The 20,461-nt window shown below is 28.2% G+C and overlaps 1 protein-coding gene across 2 annotated transcripts; it reads right to left on the bottom strand.

Moving 5' to 3' along the window:
- Nucleotides 1-308: 308 nt before the first annotated feature.
- On the bottom strand, nucleotides 309-2,217 carry LOC149520116 (uncharacterized protein OsI_027940-like). 2 transcript variants are annotated; one of them, XM_089742880.1, is made up of 3 exons: nucleotides 1,719-2,217; nucleotides 1,190-1,271; nucleotides 309-571 (listed from the first exon to the last, which is right to left on the bottom strand). In XM_089742880.1, exons 1-3 carry the CDS (start codon nucleotides 1,721-1,723, stop codon nucleotides 383-385), a joined length of 276 nt encoding a protein of 91 aa, XP_089599006.1. In that variant the 5' UTR covers nucleotides 1,724-2,217; the 3' UTR covers nucleotides 309-382. The 2 variants fall into 2 exon arrangements, with proteins under 2 accessions (XP_089599006.1, XP_089599003.1); XM_089742877.1 differs by having other exon boundaries at nucleotides 1,085-1,271; nucleotides 1,719-2,157.
- Nucleotides 2,218-20,461: the final 18,244 nt, after the last annotated feature.

Raw genomic sequence — 20,461 nt, forward strand, 5'->3', positions numbered from 1 at the left:
AAATTTAATATCATGGATTAAAAATAATCCCCTCTACTTTAGGAGGATTAAATCATCTTATACCAAGAGGATAATAATCCTCTTTGTAATCTTATTTTTTTCAATTAAATACAAATTAAATATAATATAAAATGATTATCATACTATCTTAACCATTATCCTACACACCAAACATGACCTATATGCTCATACTCCTACGTTTTGCACACTACAATTATTAGGTCAAAAAGGAGTGTTCATAAGTTAATGCTGAAAATAGAAATTTTAGATAAAATCTTATATATCCATACTAAAAAGTCCATTCCTCCTAAGTCAATGTCACCAAGACCGAATCAAAAGTAGTAGCAAATTAACAAATTGTCAGCTTAAAATGAATCAGCCTTTACATCAATGCAATCTGAACAGAGAAACACCAATAATCACAATATTTACCAACATTGTTTTCATCTTCATCCACCCATTTATCCCAGTCTACTTTGATATAATCACGCAATAATTTTTTCCACCATACTTTCTCAGCCTTCTCCAAGATGCAGAATATGCTCCTGACTCCTACGTTAATTTTGCTTTCCTTTAAAAAAAAAACAAAAAACAGTAAAGAACAGTAAGAAAACTTTTTGGAAGATACCTTGCTTAGAAATCAATATCAGAATTAACAAGGGTTAGGAAGGCAGAATGTTTATCCTAACACATGCATACATCAAGGGCATTTTATGGTAGTAAACACCACATACAAATCAGCAACATTATGAAAAGGTCCAGGAGGAGTAAAGAGTTAGATGTGACAATCATGTGTGTTAAAAATCTTAAAGATCGTTGGAGTTTACACCTGAAAATTGAGTTTTCAAAATCTAGTAGCTTCAGAAGTGAGCGAGCGTTTAAAGTATGACACTGGGGGGCTACTGGCTAGCTAGCATTGAAAATTCATTTGAAAGCAACCCAATCAGCAACATATACACTAGCATCCATTGATGATCATCATCCTCATCATTCATCATCGTCGACACCCTAGACTCCTAAATATCCATATAAAATGAGGCAAATGTATTATTGATTCTTAATAATTACTAGAGAAGTATCCTACTTCCACAATGACTTTATCATGAAGATCCAACTTCACTTCATATAGGTTGTTGTCTGCTCCAGCAGTAGCAGAGAAAGTGAAGACTCCCTCTGGTTCAAGACTGACCTTTGCTTTCTTCGAATCAGGTAAAAGCACCGCAAGGTAAACCTTGTCAGCTCTTTCAGCCCACTTCACCTCAGGATGATGACTACAAAAAAAAAAAAAAACATAACTAATAAAACACAATTCATACCCAAAACGAAACAATTACTAATGTAACAAACCCACATAGGCAACCTAATCAAAACCCCCCATTACAGCTTTTTTTCCAATAGCAAAAATGTTAACCATCTAGAAAGTTCCATTTTCTCACCCTTAACTAAGTTGCCAAATAAAATTTTAAGTCAAAGAAAAGTAAAAACAAAGAAAACAATCAATCGGCAATCATTATGACACAGGGATACTCAAAGAACAAATCATAAAACATATGTTGAAACAGACAAAGAACAGTGACAACAATGACAAAAGCGTAATATCAATCAAATCAGTTTTTTTTTTGGGAGGGGGGGGGTGGGGGCAAAGAATCGAAATATGAAATGAAAAAAATCCTAAAAAAAACGAAGAGAAAAAAAAAAAAAAAGAATGTGAAGCTTACCTCATGGTTAGTAGGGTGTAGAAAACGAAAGAAAGTGCAGAATGTAAAACGTTAGAGAAAACACAGTAGGCAACTCTAATACTAATATACTAATAATTGCAGCCGGACAGCCTTCCTTTTCATTTGCTCTTCGATTTTTATATTGTAGGTAAAGAACGGCCGGCGAGAGAGGGGCAGTCGGAGATGAAAATAGAAGATTCACCGAGAGAGAGAAGAGGACAAAGAGAGAAGAGTGAGAGAGTGAGGTTTAGAGATTTTGAATTTAGGGAAAATTTGGGGTTTCTCGATTTGGGAATGGAAGTTTAAATTTCTTTTCATTTTCCGATGCATTATCAACGGAAATTCCATAAGTAATCGGCCATCTTTTTTTTTTTTTTTTCGAAATTCTTTTCACTGATAAAATTTGTTCGTCGATAATATTTTATCGATAGATTATCGATAGAATTTTTTATCAATAATTTTTTAAATAATTTGTGTCAAATTTTTACTCATAAATTTTCGATAAATTTAATTTCATCTATAATTTATCGGTAATTACTGACAAAAAATTTCTTTTGATAAAATTTAATCAGTTATATCTATTTTTTATTAGTGTTTCTTGGTTTATGGGCATGAATTTTTAGGGTTTCGTTATTTTATATCAACAAAGATACTTAGATTTGGGTTTGTTTTATTCAATACCTAATCTATGGATCTTTTTCTCCATCATGTTTCTTATTGTGTCCTACTTGCCTTCACCTTTTTTTTTCATTTTTCCTATATTTTTTATCTTATTTTTTTGCTTTAGCTTTTTTTTTTAAAATTATAAATGAGCACGTGTTAACCTTAATTTGATCATTATTTTGAAATAATTAAACATTAAATTAAATAAATTTGATTAAGATTTTGAAAAAAAATTATTTAGTACATGCTCTTAAGTTGTATTATTTTTTGTACTAAGTAAATAATATGTTTGAAATAAAAAATATTTTGGAAAATAATTTTAACTTGAAAAGATTTAGTATATGGTTCTTATGATTTCTTACTTTAGTATATGTTTTTCAAAATGATATTTAATTTGCTAAAACTTGGAGTAAATTAATTTGAACTAAAAAATAAAATTTTTCCAGTTATTTTTCAAAGGAAAAATGTTTTAAGATGAAAAATAAACTTCTTTCCACATTTTAAATAGGTTTTACACAATTCTAAAAAGAAGGATTAATCCTCTAATGAACAAGATCAATATCCTAAAAAAGTGGATTGCTCCCCTAGTAAAAGAATTGATTGATTTTTAAGGCAAAAATGTTTCAAGTTTGAAAAATGCAATATGGATCGATTCCTTAAGATATAGGATCGATCAAGTTTAGGGTTTCAAAAAATAGATAGGTCTCTTATGAAACAGGATTGATCGATTTTTTGTGCAAAAAGTCATGAAATTTTTAGATAGCCAAAATTGATCGATCTCTCAAAGGAGTAGATTGATCAGTTCCAAAAATGGATAGGTCCTTGCCAAAATGGATTGATTTGGTCTTGGCCAGAATGCTTCCAATGGCTAGTTTTCCAAAAGAATAACGACTATTTTCACTTTCCAAACATCCTCAATCGCTACAAACCCATTTTCTCTATAAATTGGATACTCCAACACACCATTAAAGCTAAGACAAAGATAGAGCAAGCACCAACAAATTTCATATTCATTCTCTTAAGAAATCAAGAGTTTCAGAGTCAATAATGCTTAAATTCCATATTCTTGTTGTAAATCTTGTATCAAAACTTCATTTGTTGTTTATCTATCATTCTTTGTACTTAAATTAGGCAAACACTAAACCTTTGAGCGGTGTCTTTAGTTTGCAAACATTAGAGTTTAATTGTAATCAAAAGGTAAGTTATCCTTTTGAATGATTTCGGGAGCTTTTGTAGAAACTCATTTTAAGTGATTAGAGGTTGCTACCTTAGCCTATAAAAGTAAGGAATTAGAGATTGCTATCTTAGCCTAAAAAGATAGGGAGTGAGAGGTTGCTATCTAAGCCTAAAAAGATAGGGATTTCTTTTTGTAAGAGATTGCTTTCAAATAGTTAGAGAAAAAACATATCTCTATAATTTTTATGTTTGATTGTTCTATTCCTACTCTTGTTTATTTTCATTGTTGTTTATTTATGCTTCAATTTCATATATTTCATATATTTTTAAGTTCCCATTTCTATTTACTTGAAAATTTATTTTTAGGAAAGAATTTAGAGACAATCAAATTCACCTTCTCTTGGATTGCTTTCTAGACTTGAGCTAACAATTGGTATTAAAGCTTGCACTTTATTTTTTGTAGGTCTAACAACCTAATAGTGATCCTATGGCTCAAGTTTTTAATGTAAAATTTGGTGAAGAGCAATCCATCATAAAGCCTCCTACGTTTAATAGTTTACACTACATTCAATGGAGTATGAAAATGAATGCTTTCATAATGTTTCGTGATACTGAAGTATAGGTCATGGTAGAAAAAGGGCTTTGAACTCTTTTAAAGATGCAAAGTACATAAAGTAAATGCTAGATGATGCCAAGGCCAAGTGTTTTCTTTATAAAGCTCTAGACTTCTATAACTTCAACTTGATCACAAATTACTCAATCTCCAATGAGATATGAGAGAAATTAAATGAAATATAAGGACAAAAGAAGAAGGATGAGGAAATTGAAGAAAGATTTTGTGAAAGCCAATGTTCAATAAATGGCAAGGAAAATAAAGATGATGATTCATTGAAAGCCTATCCCCAAATCATAATGGACCATGTCTTATGGCTCTAGATGAAATTGAGGTAACAAATTCTCAAACTCAATCTTGTAAATATACTTTTGATGAAGTACAATATGCATTCAATGAGCTAACTATAGAATTTGAATCAATGATTTTTAAATACAAGAAAATAATTTCAAAATTAAATATTGAAAATAATTTTTTGTTTAATACATTTGAAAACAAAATGAAAAGTTAAAAATGAATTTTGATGTATACAAAAAGAGAAATGAAACTTTTGAAAAAGAAAATTTTGATTTGAGAATGAAATTTGATGCATTGATAAATTAAAAACAAAAGCATTTAAAAAATTGCTCAAGTACTAAAATGACAAAATGCAATTTTGTAATTTTCATGGTCATGCCATATCCATTTGTCCATTTGAATTAGGTAAGTATAGGTTCATAAAGGAGCAAGAGACTTAGTAACTAACTTTCAAGGACCTAAAGCAATTTGGGTACTAAAATCCAAATGAGTAATGTATTTTGTAGGTGTGCTAAAACAAGCAGTTATAATGTGCTTTTGAATATTAGAACTCTAAACATACAATGGAGAGAGAGGTAGCTCCTAAACTTTTATTAGAAGTGAATTTGAAATTGGTTGCCTATTCTTGTTGAATATTGAGCGCTCAATTGTCAAATGCTTTTTTGGTAATGCAATTTTTTTTTTTTTGAAGTTGATTATATGTTATAAATTAATATTTAGTGCTTAATTGTCATATGCTTCTTAGTAATGCAATTTTTTGTTGAAATTGATTATATGTTATAATTTGCATGATTGTAAAAAATATAGGCTTAATTTGAGTATGTGTTTATTTGTTGCTCTTGAATGCATGATATAAATATATTCTCATGGTTGGTAAATTTTATTTTGTATTTTCTTAGGATAAGTTTATATTTGATATTTTAAAACATATGCTTAAGTATGATTGTGTGATATCATGCTTTGTAAAATTATTGGTGCTTGGTATGATTAATTATGTACTTAATTATTTTTATATTTATGCACAAACTTAGGGGAAGCACATAAAACTTAATGATTCTGAAATTTTAAGTTTTGCTTTGAAAATAATTTTTGCTAAAGTCAAGCTTTAAATATGAAATTTTGTTTTAGCAAGTCTTTTAGGGAAACTGAATTTGAATATCTTGAGTTCAATGATTTAAACTTGCCCAAACAAAGAAACTTGATTAAATTGTAATGATTTTAATTTTTGAAGTGTTAAATGCAAGTTTTCAAAAACTTTTAAAACTTAAAAAATCAAATCTTGTTTTTCGAACATTTGTCAATGTAAAAACCATTTGGACATTTTCAAATTGTGATATAGAACTTTTCTAAATGGTTTAATGAGCTTTAATAAGAGTTTAAATATATTTGCCCATTTTAGTAGCCTTTTTAAAAAAATATGGTTTTTAAAAGTTGAAATTTTCATTTCTTTGTTTATAAAGCTAAATGACCACTTGAGCAAAATTTTTGTCATTTTAAACTTGTTGGAATGGTTCAAGTTGGTTAAAAATAAGCTTGACTAGTTTTGAGATTTATCAAGGTCTTTTTCAACCAAAAATAAGCTTTAAAGTGTTAAAAATCAAAATCTTAGAAACATTAAACTTTGAAGGGTTTATCCTATTTTGTTTTACATAAATAGATTTGATTGACTGAGTTTAGTTTGATGAGTATGATTTTTATGGCTTTAATGCATTTTGTATGATATATATTGATATTTGAATAGTATATGGCATAAAGAGCTTGCTTGAGAAATTTGTTCATATTGTACATGTTTTATGACTCAAACAAGTTTTCCTATATGCAAAATATGTTTACAAACTTTGCTTCTAATGCTTTGATTGTGTGAAATATTTGTGAAACATGCTTATTTTGTGCTAATTGATTTATTAAATTTTGTAATATGTTTGTTTATGCTTAATTAATTTATCTTTTAATTTGTGATTTTGAATTAATGCATGATGAACTACTTGTTCCTAAATGAAATATGTTATTGGCTCATCTATTGTGTTTGCCAAGTTATATGTTTATATGAATATGATTTAAGTTAATATGACATGCCTGAAACATAACTTAAGTGAATAATTTTCTTGTAATTCTTATTTTTATCTTAAGTAATTTTGGAATATGGCCTATAATTTGTGTCGACATTTTGTTTTTGTGCTAAAATTTTTTTGAATATATGTGTGGATGCTAAATATGTTTTCCTTGACTTTTAACTTTATATGGCCTAAAATTGGTTTGACATATTATTTGTAATTTCTTGAATAGACTTGAATATTGAATATATCTTCTTTGTATTTATTATTTCCATAAGTGGTCTAAAAGAATTAATTTTAGCACATTATTTGAAAACTTTAGCTTTAGTGCCAAAATTGTATTATTTGATGTTCAATGTGATTTTTGGCCTATAGCTTAAGTTAATATTGAAAGATTTATTTAGATTGATATATCTCTCTTTCAATTGGCAAGTTGTACTAAATGATCAAATTTTCTTTTACTTGTAATGACTTAGAATGTGAAATTCATTTTTTAACAATTGGTGTTCTTGATGCTATTAATGAATATTTCTTGTCAAGAATTTTTCTAAGTCTATACGAGAAAAACTTGAAATGTGCATGAATGATTTTATATTTTAGAGTTTCAAGTATAGCAAGCAAAATAGGTCATCTTCATCAATCAAGCTTCATTTTGCTCAAATGAAGTGGATTGAAAACTTCAAAGTTAAATGAGCACAACAACAAACCTTGAATAGTATGGAGGTAAAAGTATTAACTTTATGATATGTGCCTATTATGATGAGTTTAAATATAAACACTTAAACGTCTATCATTATTAAATTTTGCTTTGATATATGCTTGATTTAATATATGCTTAAGATATATATATATATATATATTGATTGCTTTGAATGTTTGATGTGCAAATATATGATTTCGTGTTTGAATATATAAACAAATTGCATAAATTAGTCACCAAGCTACATTCTCTTAATATTCTTGAAAGTTTGGATTGATTAAATGCATTTTGATTAATATTCATACCTAGCTTTTGATTATTTTTTAGAAGATACTTTCAATGTATGAATATTTATTTAAGATGAATCTTTGAACATGGCTATGAGTTAACTATATTGATTTTTTTATCTTTAAATTGCTTTGACTCATAGATTATAAACTTATGATTTAAAATTTTATATAGATATTCATTGATTGAGATCATTGAGATAGTGTGTGCCAAATTGTACCTAAATGCTTGCATACCTTTTGAATTGGGTATATTGTTATGTTTTTTGCATATGCTTGTATGACTTTGATTGGGATATATGTTTGAATAGCTATATATGTTTGAATTAAGTACATAGCTATACATTGAAGTAATTCAAAATATGTTTGAATAATTATGTTTTCATTATTTCTTTGCTATAGCTTATATGTTCATCATATTAGGAAAATTATGCTTGCAAAATCTTTGTCATAACATAGTAAAAAAGCCTTATTACTCATTAGTACTTAATGCTTCATTACATTACATATAAGCTTATGGCACTTGTTGAATATTTCTTTGGATAGGATATACTTATCAAAAATTGTTTTTATCACTCTAGATTTATTGATTGAATCTTTCATATGCTTGAAATATGCATGGCCTTTGAAAGTTGGTGAACACAATTGCTAATGAATTCTTGAACTTTCATATATGGTTATGCTTTTCATGTTTGATATAAAGTATGCCTATCTTTTATATAGCTTATACTTTTCATGCAAAATAGTGTGTGCTTTAAATTGATTACGCATTGTTTTTAAAAGGGGGAGAAATCTAATAATACAATTTTGCTTATGATAACATATCTTTAACTTTTGATATGAGCTTGATTATATGTGCTTGAACATATGCTTAGATGAATGATATTGATGTTTTACATTTCTAAGCATATATTTATAAAAACATGATGTATAAGTAGTATGTATAATAATCCTCTATCTCTTTACTCATAACAATCATGCTATGAGCTTATGACTTGTGCTTAAATATTTGCATTAGATGCATTAAAATATTTATATTCTTGTGCTTGAATACATGTATGTAAACTTCGTTATGCATATTACACATGAATATATGGATTCCTTATGCGTGATATTATTTACCCTTGAATTTTGTCCTATGCTTTGAATTGAACACCTTTTTGCTATGACAAAAAGGGGGTGAAATATTTTATGGATAAATTTTCTTTGATATACATATATGTGTGTGTATGTGAGAGCTTAATAGATATATATATATATATATTAACATATATGTATGTTGGATTATGAGTGTTGGATTAGAATGTATTATTTGAGAGGGAGTTTTATTACTAAACGTGCATTGCTTAAGAGGGAGATTTTTTAAAATGGCTTTCTAAATTTTAATATGTTTTAAAACAAGTTTTTCAAGCAAATTTGTCTTTAAGATTTATTATAAAAAAAATAGAGGAGATTGCTAACCTTGAATTGATCCTTATTTTGAAATGACAAAACATTAAGTTAAACAAGCTTGATTAAGATTTCTAAAAAAGATTTATTTAGCACATGCTTTTAAGTTTTATTATTTTTGGTACTAAATCACTAATATATTTGAAATGAAAAATATTTTGGAAAATGATTTTTGACTTGAAAGGATTTATTTAGTGCATGGTTATTATGATTTATTGTTTTTGATACTAATAAATAATATGTTTTTCAAAATGATATTTAATTTGCTAAAACTTGGAACAAATTAATTTGAACTAAAAAAGAAAATTTGTCTAAAAATGTTTTAAGATAAAAAACAAAGTTCTTTCCATGTTTTAAATAAGTTTTATATAATTCTAGAAAGAATGGATCGATCCTCTAATGGACATGATTGACCTTCAGGAAAAATGGATCGATCTATTGGTAAAAAAGATTGATTAATTTTTTAGGTAGAAAGGTTCCAAGTTTGAAAAATGCAAAATGGATATATCCCAAAGATATAGGATCGATTGGGTATAAGGTTTCATAAAATGGATTGATCCTTATAAAACAAGATCGATCAATTTTTTAGATAAAAGCCACAAAATTTCAAGATAGCCAAAATTGATCGATCCCCTGGAAGAATGGATTGATTGGGTCTAAAAATGGATTAATCCCCTACCAAAATGGATCGATCAAATCTTGCATGGAATGCTTCCAATGGTTAGTTTTTCAAAGGAACAACGACTATTTTCACTTTCCAAATATCCCCAACAGCTATAAACCCATTTCCTCTATAAATTGGGTACTCTAACACACCATTGAAGCTAAGAAAGAGAGAGAAGAAGCACCAACAAGTTTCATATTCATTCTTTCAAGAAATTAAGAGCTTAAATTCCATATTCTTGTTGTAATTCTTGTATCCAAACTTCATTTGTTATTCATCTATCATTCTTTGTACTTAAATTAGGCAAACACTAAACCTTTGAGAGATGTCTTTAGTTTGCAAACATTAGAGCTTAATTGCAATCAATAGGTGAGTTATCCCTTAGAATGATTTTGGGAGTTTTTGTAGAAACTCATTTTGAGTGATTAGAGGTTACCACCTTAGCCTAGAAAGGTAGGGAATTATAGATTGCTATCTTATCCTAGAAAGATAAGGAGTGAAGGTTGCTAGCTAAGCTTTAAAAAGATAGGGATTACTTTTTGTAAGAGATTTTTCAAGTAGTGGATTGAACTTTTTGGCAAGAGAAGCCAAAGAAGATGACGTAGGTGCCTTTGGAGAATGACGAAACCTCTATAAATTCTTGTGTTTGATTTTTCTGTCTCTATTCTTTCTTTTTTTCATTGTTGTTTATTTGTGCTTCAATTTCATATTTTTCTTATATTTTTAATTTCCCATTTACATTTACTTGAAAATTTATTTTTGAAAAAAAATTTGGAGGCAATCCAATTCATTCTCCTCTTTGATTCTATCTATACTTGAGCTAACTACAAGGAAGAAAAATTAAAAAGGAAGTTAAAAATTTGGCCCATTGGATATCTAAATAGTTTTTCCCTTTTTCTCTCTTATTATTTTATGATTTATTTTTGTTGTTTTAGATTTCATATACCTCTACATAGAAGAATGAGTATCTATCTCTCTATTTTTTTCCATTTTTAATTGTTTTGTATTTGAATGAATAACTAGAAATGAAGGTTTGTTTTATATTCTTAAAGAATGATTGTTTAGTTTTATGGTTTATTTGCTTACTTAATTTACATCACATCAAACTAAGGCTCCCTACCATACAAGCCTTACAAGAACATTGTGAGACTTTTTAAAGGTAAGACCATTCATCAATTACGTGACCTAATGTCTTGGCCATCGTTCAAGATGTCTTATATGGGAAAAACAGAGGTGGGTTTGTTGTGGATGTTAGTGCTAGAGTCAAGATGGAGAGTTTCAGTTCAAGGTGTTTTCTTTTGACTCGATTTTGGAGAATTTGCAAAGAATTTCTTATATGGTTTAGTTTAATAGGATTGAGGAATTAATTACTTTTTTTGAGCCTTGGTATCTAATTGGAATTGAAATATTACTTTCCATAAGGTATGGATTTTAATTTATGGTTTTTTTGCTAATTTTGATTTGTAATAATCTTATTAAGTTTATAAAATTAAAAATTCCTATGTTTTGTAAGTTATTGGGGATGTTTTAACTGAAAAAAAAGTCCCTGATAAGCATGTTAATGATGTAAGAGTTATTGGAGCTAGATGCTTCTTCACTATGACTATCTACATTTATGATATTTAATATTAGTCTTTAAAATTTTTACTTAATTATGTTTAGACATATCAAGTAAAATTGATCAAATTTTGAATTCTAAAATTTACCATGTACTTAATTCACATTATCATAATTCAAAAATGGAATTTGTCCATGTAAATAGCTAGAGTCTTATATTTAAAAGGAAAAAAATAGTATATTGATTTTGAATCACTTATAAAAAAAGATATGTAAAAGTGAACTTAATCATATATAATAGTGATTATATGAACTATCATTGGAATTAAAAAGATTAATAATTTTCTTGAAAATGATAACTAGATTACTTATTCAAAAAGATAAATAAAGAATCCATAACTTGTAAGAACAAGCAATTATTAAAAGAAATAGAAGTTACCTTTTGAATAAAACTACAAGAAGAGCAATGGTGAGAGTTCCACAAGCACATAAGCTACTTATGCCATTATCAAGAGAGACCTTAGAGATTTTGTTGTATATAGTGAATATTGTATAATTTTTCATCCCTTCAATTGTTAGCTTTCTCTTTCTCTTCACCCCTCCCATGTTTTCTTTTTGGTGTGTTTCCATTTTCATTGACGTTTCTCAATTCACATCCCCTCAATTGTTGAATGCAATTTATGTGGCAAAGTGGTTCATGTCTTAAATATTCATTTCATTATAAATTTTCTTAATTACCATTTAGGCTTTTTTTAGATAAATGATTATAGGTGTTTGTAGATTTTTTTTTTTTTGGATGAGTTGTATTTTATTTATCCAAGTAACCAAAATTCTGCTACCAAATAAACATCCAACTATTTGTACAATAACAACTTATTCTAGCATAGCAACATTAAGGTTCCATGCATCACATAACTCTTTGTTGACTATAGTTGTAGCAATATGGCTCAACCCATTTAATCACATTCATACAACATTATAAGTGTTTTCTTGGTTACTTTTGCTTTAAATATGTAACTTTGTGTGGGTTGTATTTAAGATTGTATAAGATTGTATTAAATCATTATTTATATATGTTAATATCATTAATTCTCATGTTGAATTATTTTTATTTAAAGTTCATCATCTTTATGGATGAGATTAATGCCATTGTTGGACATTATTTCATCGAAAGGACAAATGTTGATCGTGAAATATAGAAAAATAAGTTCTAGAAGATCCCCTTCACATCTTACATTTTTAGATAACTATTCAAATTTGTTTTGATTCTTTATGTATCACTAATAACTCATAATGAAAGGAATATGTTTGTCAATATTCTACAATAGCTAATTTGTCATTACAATAGTAATTTTGTTGATTCGATTCGCTATATAGATTTTTTTTCTAGCTTTTGGGGATAAAGAACTTGCTGAAAGTGTTTTATATGCTTTGTTACGTTTAGAAGTATGGAAACATTCTTTTTCAATGGTTTCAAAAGAACTGGAAACACCAGGTCATTTTTGACCAATTCTAGAAATAACTCAGTATAAGTTATAAGGATAGGATCAATGCAAGCACTTTCTTGGTTACCCCTGGATCTTTCCAAACTACTCGGTTGATTGCTGGCCTTGAACTAGTGTATTGCAAAACCAGGCCCATATGTTAGTGCTTGAAAAATTGGTTGATAAGGACTTGGGTAGATGTTATTCATGGTTGGGTAATGAGGTTGATAAGGAAGTTGTGCTATGTTATTAATTTCAAGGTAGTTAGTAGAATGAATATGTGGTGGATATAGAGCATAACTTCTAAATTGTTGCCATCCAAAACTCACAGTTTGGGCTTCTCCTTCCTTCTTCTTAAACATCCTACCTTTCTTGGCAGTATTAGCTTTTTTTTTTCTCAAGCTTGCTATTCTTGATGGCATTTTCAATAATATCTCATGAGATCACCATATTAGCAAAGTTCTTTATTACATTCCTTATCATTTTCTCATAATAGGGTGCTTTCAAGGTGCTTACAAACAAAACAATTGTTTCTTTCTCAATCAAAGGAGGTTGTACTTGAGTAGCCATATCCCTCCATTGTTAGGCATAATCTTTGAAGGACTCCATTGCCTTTTTCTCCATATTTTGTAAAGAAAGACGATCAAGGGTCAAGTCAATGATGTGATAGTACTGATTGATGAAAAAATGAGTCAAATCCTTCTATGATCAATGCAAGTTCTATCTAATTAGACATATCACCTTGTAGTAGAACCAGTCAAACTATCTTGAAATACATGCATGAGTAACTTCCTATTATTGGCGTAAGCTACCATCTCACGACAATACATTATAACAAGGGTGATGGGACATTTTATACCATCATATTTCTTAAACTTTAGTACCTTAAACTTTGGGGCTATCACCACATCTGGTACCAAATAAAGCCCAACATCATCCATAGAAATGTAAAAATTAATGACTTTCATAGCTCGTAGTCTCTCTTCAAGCATGTTCATCATGTGATCAGTTTTAGAGTCCTTAAAAAACTCACCCACCTTCAATTCCAATTTCTCTTTTGGGACGCCCAAATTAGGAGCTTAGACCAGTTCAACTACCTTTTCAATGAAGACAGGGTTGACTTAACTTTGGACATTCCTTTGGCTAAATGCATGTGGCATTCCTGAGCTAGTAGGAAATGAGAACTGTTGTGGTGGGTAGTTTTGAGTAGATTGGGGCTGATATAGGCCATAACCTAGAAGATACAGAGGATTACTAACTTCATTTAAACGTATTCTTTTACCTCATTTCCTTTATTCAGCTTACCCAAAGCTTTAAGAAATTTTCTCAACTCTACCTTGATTTCCTCTTAAGCTTTTTCCAAATTCCCAACACAGTTTGCATTGTCCTGCTTCATTCTTTTGGCTTGAGCTCGAGTATTGTACTCGTGGTGAATTGGTCAAGCTATCCTTAAACCTTGATTTACCACAATTAGGATGCATATTTAGAGTGATGTTGATGGAACCATCCAAATATGCATGAGATTGAATGCAGAAATGCATGAATGCAATAGGGAAGATTTAATGTGTGAATTCATGCATATACAATAAAAGGAAAGAGGTTAATAAACATGATATATACAAAGAACAATATAATATGTACAAAATAATGTAAGGGGTTAGTATGCAAATAATACATAAAAGAAAAATATATAAATTTACAAGCAGAATAAATGCCCCATCATGTGTCCTATTTAGGATTTTTTAACACAAAGAGAAAACTTGGCTCTAACTTATGTTCTGACCTTTAAGGATTACTTATATGCTAGGTTCAAAGATTTGATAGTCTAAGGGTTCCCAAATTATCCTTACATCATTGTCCATTATAGACTAGTAAAACACCCTAATCCTCACCCATTATAGGCTACAAGCGAAAATGATTCAATTTGAATGAGAGTTTTTCACTAGCCCATATGGAAACATGAAATCTGACAAAGGCATAGGTATTTTATTCCCTTATATGGGATAGAACTTGGGTGTAGAGCTCATGTTATGCATGTGTAAATGAATGACAGATATATAAAATGAATAAATAAATAAATAAAATACAAATAAGACAAAAAATAATTTTTAAATTAAGTTAGGCTTGAATAATAAGAAATCATTTATTGGCCTGACTCTCAATATTCCTAGTGGAGTCGCCAAACTGTCATAACATATAGATTCGTGAACCTATCGTTAGACATAGACTTATGAGTCACCACCAATTTTTTTTGTTAAGGTATAATTAGCCACCTAACAAAACCTATCCCATTTAATGAGGAGTCCCAATATTAACTTAGGTATCTTTAAATAGTATATTCTAGTCCACAAAACTAGATTTTAGGTTTGAGAGTGCGGTTACACATGAGGAATGTTATAACACTCTCATAATGCCCATCCAAATGATGATACCAATTTGACTTCAAATTATCTAAGCTTTAACCATATTTAAGATTAGCAAAATATTTAATCTTGAAAATTGATCTTAAAATTACTCTAATAGTTTGGTAGTAATTTAAGATAATTCTTTCACCTAAGAGTATTCATATAGACTAGTATCATATTCTGAAGAGGTTTCGTAATTGGATTCTTTTAATTTTGCTTTTAGAAATAAATATCTATAAGCAAGGTTTATAGTTAAAAATGTTCTCCACTCTGTTGGTAAGACTTTCTGTTGCAAATTATCATCCAATCTATTGGTAGGATTTTATGTAAAAAATATTTTTAAGAAAATTCATTAAGTCTTCCAACATTTTTAACAAAAATTATCATGCAAATAACATCATACTATATCATGCAATAATATAGTATATCAATTACCATGCAATTAATATAAATTATCATGCAAAAAATAATAATAAAAATAAAATATTAATATTAATATTAATATAAAAAATATAAATAAATAAATAAAGCATCATTATCAAATTTTCTTTTTCTTTTCTTCATTCCTTAATTAGCAATAATAATAATAATAATAATAATAATAATGTAACAAAGAAAAATAATCAAAATAAAATAACAAATAAATAAATAAAGAGAGAGAAAAAATCAAAATTGAAAATAAAATGAAAATGGAAAAAGGAAAACCTGTAAATTGGCTAGGTTGTAGATGGGTGGATGTGCGGATCCTATTTGGGTTCACATGGATCCCAAGTTCAAAATAACGCGATATTGTCTCTGTATAAAAGGCAAAATCTATTTTTTTTTCCTTAAGTTGCCTCTATCCCCTCTCTCTTTAAGTTGTTTTCTCTATGCCTTCTATTTAGATGACAGAAAAACAATGGCCAACTTTTCTAGATTTTGGTGTGGGAATCTTTAAACTTTCTCAAAAACTTGGATGAACCTCGAAAATGGCCATGGCCTCTAAAACCTGGCCATAATGGAAATGTTCTAGCTACTGTGAGCTTATTGAGAAATTCAAAGATTCAACAAAAAATTCAAGGAAACCAAAAAATTGCCTAAAAAACCTCAAAAATCCAAAAAAAAACCTAGATTTCAAACAAGAAAATCCCACAACCAAAAATCAATAGAAAATCCCAGCAACCCAACCTAACAGAAAATACATCAACCTTGGAAATTAAAATTTAAACTAAAAAAAAACTTGAAAACACTTCAGACTAAACCCAAAACAAAATGATTTTCCAAAACTATAAAAATGCTATAATCTCTATACTTTGTTTGATTGATCCCCAGAAACCAAGAACTAACCCAAAAAATTTTATCTCTTCAATCAAACTACCTTGTTTCCCTATGTGATTTTGTTTCCCTCAAATTGTGCTATGCCTCTCATCTCTTTTGTTCGTTTACCCAAAACAAAATGATTTCCCAAAACTATAAAAATGCTATAATCTCTATAATTTGTTCGATTGATCCCCAGAAACCAAGAACTAACCCAAAAAATTTTATCTCTTCAATCAAACTACCTTGTTTCCCTGTGTGATTTCGTTTACCCCTTAAATTGTGCTATGTCTCTCATCTCTTTTATGATTTTCCCCCTCAATTTGTGTGTTGGAACATGATTTATAAAACTTTGACATAGTTTTAAGGATGTGCCTTGAATGATTGAGATTGGAACTATCACCAATAAACTTGATCTTAATTTTCTTTGATTTAGAAATTTTTATTTCATTTGATTGAGGTCAATGTTCTTTCATTTTGTTTCCAATTCCACAGACACATGATTTTTGTAAAAGTTTTCTAATTTCATTTCCTTTTTTCTTTTTTCTAAGTAAAATTAAACAAAAATAAATAAATAAACCAAATTAAAGAATTTTTTATTGGGCTCGTAGTTTCACAATCGAGCCCAATTCATGGTTGAAACCCGATTTCGATTTTAGAAAAACTCCAGACAAAATGGGTATCTATAGTGAAAAGGATGAAAAATGAAACTATGGGGAAAATTAAGGGTAGAACGGTGACCAACTTACTAAGGCCTATGCGGTGGTGAATCGTCGACATCTAGGTTTTAAATTGGCTGGTTGTTGGATTTTTTTAGTGTAGTCTATTTTTATACGTAAGAGTGAGAAATGAATAAAAAAACTAAAGCTTTATAATTAAAAAAAAAAGAGGGGCTGACCTGACCTATGACCCAGCCTAAACCTACTCTAAGGCTTCTGCCTAACCCAAAAAAAGTCTAACTTACAACCAAACTCTTTGGCTCATGCCATTTTGACTTGGATTTTGGCCAAATTTGTGGCAAATTTCATTTTATTTTTATTTTTTTGTGCATTCATTTATTTTTCATGCATTTTAGTATAAATGAATTTGTTTATGAATTAGTATTAAGTAAATGAATTTGTTTGTGAGTGATTGAGGTTACCAAAAAAATGGTCTTTTTTTTTTACAAATGAATAACAATAATTTAGAATTAAAAAATTATTTTAAGAGAAAAAGAGACTTCAATGAAAGTTAAAAGTAAGTGCAAATTTTCAATGATGGTATTCCAAGAAGTCCAAGTAACGGTTCCCAAAAACTTTCTAGGTAGAAAAGCCTTCTAAAAGTTGTTGAAGTATTGAAATGTTTAAAAACTCTTTTCAATACAAAAATTCTCACTTTTTTCTTTAATTTGAATAATTTTCTTAAAGGAAACAAAAATATAAAATATTTATAAAAATATGCATCTTTATGGACATTTGTATTGTTGTAAAACTTTTAGGATGAAATGACTAATTAAAAAAAAACACAAAATTTTAAGAATAAGATCCTAAAGAAATTTGAGTAGTGATTTTTTAGGAATCTCTAAGTAAGAAAATTCTTCTAAAACACCACCAAAGTAATGGAGCATTTAGAATAATTTTCAATAAAAATTTTTGTTTACTTTTTATTTAATAAAAAAATAAGAAATGAATTTTTAGAAAAGGAAAATATTACCTGGATTAAATCATAAGTATTATGTTATTATATATATTTTAAATATTGATTTTGAAGATAAATATAAACCGCCGAAGATGAGATTCTTAAAAAGTCTGAGCAATTATTCTTAAGAAATCCCTAGGTGAAAAAATTTATCTTAATATTGTCAGAATATTGGAAAATATTTAGAATTTGTCAACATACAAGGTTCTTATTTATCTTTCAAGCAAAAGATTTTTTAAATATATAATAAAATTTTTTTGTTACAATAAGAAAAATTAAGAAAATTATTTTTAAGTATTAAAAGTAAGACCATTTCTAATAAGGTTAAGGGATAACACATGGTTTATTGTTAACGTTTTTAAAAAAACGTTATGAGAGTGTTAATCCTTCCTCAAGCATAACTGTACTCTCAAACTCAGTTTTGTTTTCGTAGATCTAAAGGTTATCTTTTTAATAGGTTTTAACTAACTTTAAGATTTTATTAAGAAAATAAATTTTTTAGGTAGGCCAATCACACCTAACAAAAAAATTGGTGGTGACTCCCATTATTTTTATTTTTTTTAAAAAAATTCATTTAGCAGTCCTAAAAAAACCATTACAACAATTTGACAACTCCATTGGGTACACATTTTTTAAAGTCAATGCTAAAACTAATTATGTATTATAAAACTAATTATGTATCTTTAATTTTGATTTAATGATCTTAAGTGTATTTAATTTTAATTTTAATTTTTTTTAAAAAATAATAATAAAGAAGAAAAATCACATGCATTTCATTTTAATTATGTCATTTATTATTTTATGTTTTATATATATTATTCATGATAGATTGCAAGGCATTTAATATAAGGTTTCCAATGTTATATTCTCTCATTCACACATAAGACATCATATCATGCATGGGCTCTATACCCAAGCTTCAACCTTTTATGAGGGAGTAAAGTACCTATACTCTTATAAGGTGATAACCTCCACAATGAAAAGCGAAATGCTCCCACTCAAATTAAACCCTTTTTTATTGTAAACTATCATAGGTGAAGATTGGAATGCCTTACTAGTCTTAAATGAACAATAATGTAAGGAGCAATTTGAAAACCATTAGACGTATAAATCCCAACCCTGCATATAATGAGCCTTAGGAGATCAACCTTAGCTAAGGCCATACTGACCTTTTTGTAGAAATTACCGGCATTAAGACATTCTGGTACAATTTATATTTAGAGGTAATCAAAATGCAAAGAAAACTAAAATTTTGAAAAAAAAATTCTTCTAGTAAATTTTCTTATGACATACTATTTTATTCGCTTATTGTTTGTTCAAGATTTGCATATTTGAAAAATATTTTTTCTTAAAAAAGGAAAAGATTTTCTTGTATTTTCCAATAATGAAAATTTCAAAAAAAAATTTCAAAACAAAAAACTGCAAAATTTTTCAAAAAAGGAAGTTTTTCTTCATTTCTTTGTTTATTGGCGAAGTAATAAAAGCAAAAATGTTAAGAAAAAAATCCTTGAATTTTGGTCATTTTATTTGCTGGATTTTTTATAAGAAATATTTTATTGAGTTTTTATTTCTTTCTAAAAAAAAAGGAAAAATGAAAGAAATAAAATTTGATTTTGAATGTTATTTTATCTTTGGCATTTCATTTGATCCTTTTTGTGTCTATTTTTATCATGTTTCATATTTAAAAATAATAAAGTTATACATACATTTCATTATATGTACATCTGAATGGTATTGTCAATTTCATTAAATTTGCATGGTGTATGCATCAGTTTTTGTGCAAATATATCTTGTCATGCATATAATATATCAATGCATTTCATATAAGTACGTTTCATTTTTCATATGCATACATGCCACTTTTCATGTAGTAAATAATTGTGTTTCATGCATATGCATTCACAAATGATATGACCCTAAAGTTGTATTTTACACATATTGCATTTTACATAAGCACATCATCTCATGAAATAGGACATTGCATTTCATGCATACTCACATGGTTTATATTGTACATGTACTATTTTTTATATAAATGTATCTTATCACTCATAAACTAGGACATTACATTTTATGTGCATATATTAAAAAATGATATGACAACCATCGAACTTGCATTATAGATACGCTTCATTTCATGTAAATATGTCTTGTTATTAGAGTACATGTGTGAATAAATAATATAATTCCCATTAAACTTGAATGGTACATGCATTACATTTTAGGAAAGTATACATCATTTTTATGCACATACGTTCACAAATTTATCATCGAAATATCATGCCATTCATGCGTCTGTTTAACTATTCTCTCATGAGATATCATCATTTGATTAATAAAGAGTGTTCTTTATGGATGAAAACAAAAAAAAAATCCTAATGTTTTTATGAGAGAGGATCATAATCATGGAAAGTTTAATAG

This window comes from Durio zibethinus, chromosome 2, assembly GCF_047325235.1.
Source record: "Durio zibethinus cultivar Kanyao isolate XHJ-2024 chromosome 2, ASM4732523v1, whole genome shotgun sequence".
Taxonomy (NCBI): domain Eukaryota; kingdom Viridiplantae; phylum Streptophyta; class Magnoliopsida; order Malvales; family Malvaceae; genus Durio; species Durio zibethinus.

Excerpts from the sequence above, each read along its gene's own strand:
- LOC149520116 (XM_089742877.1), bottom strand. Across the intron at positions 572-1,084 it reads ATGATAAAGTCATTGTGGAA|GAAAGCAAAATTAACGTAGG; the intron begins GTAGGATACTTC and ends TTTTTTTTAAAG.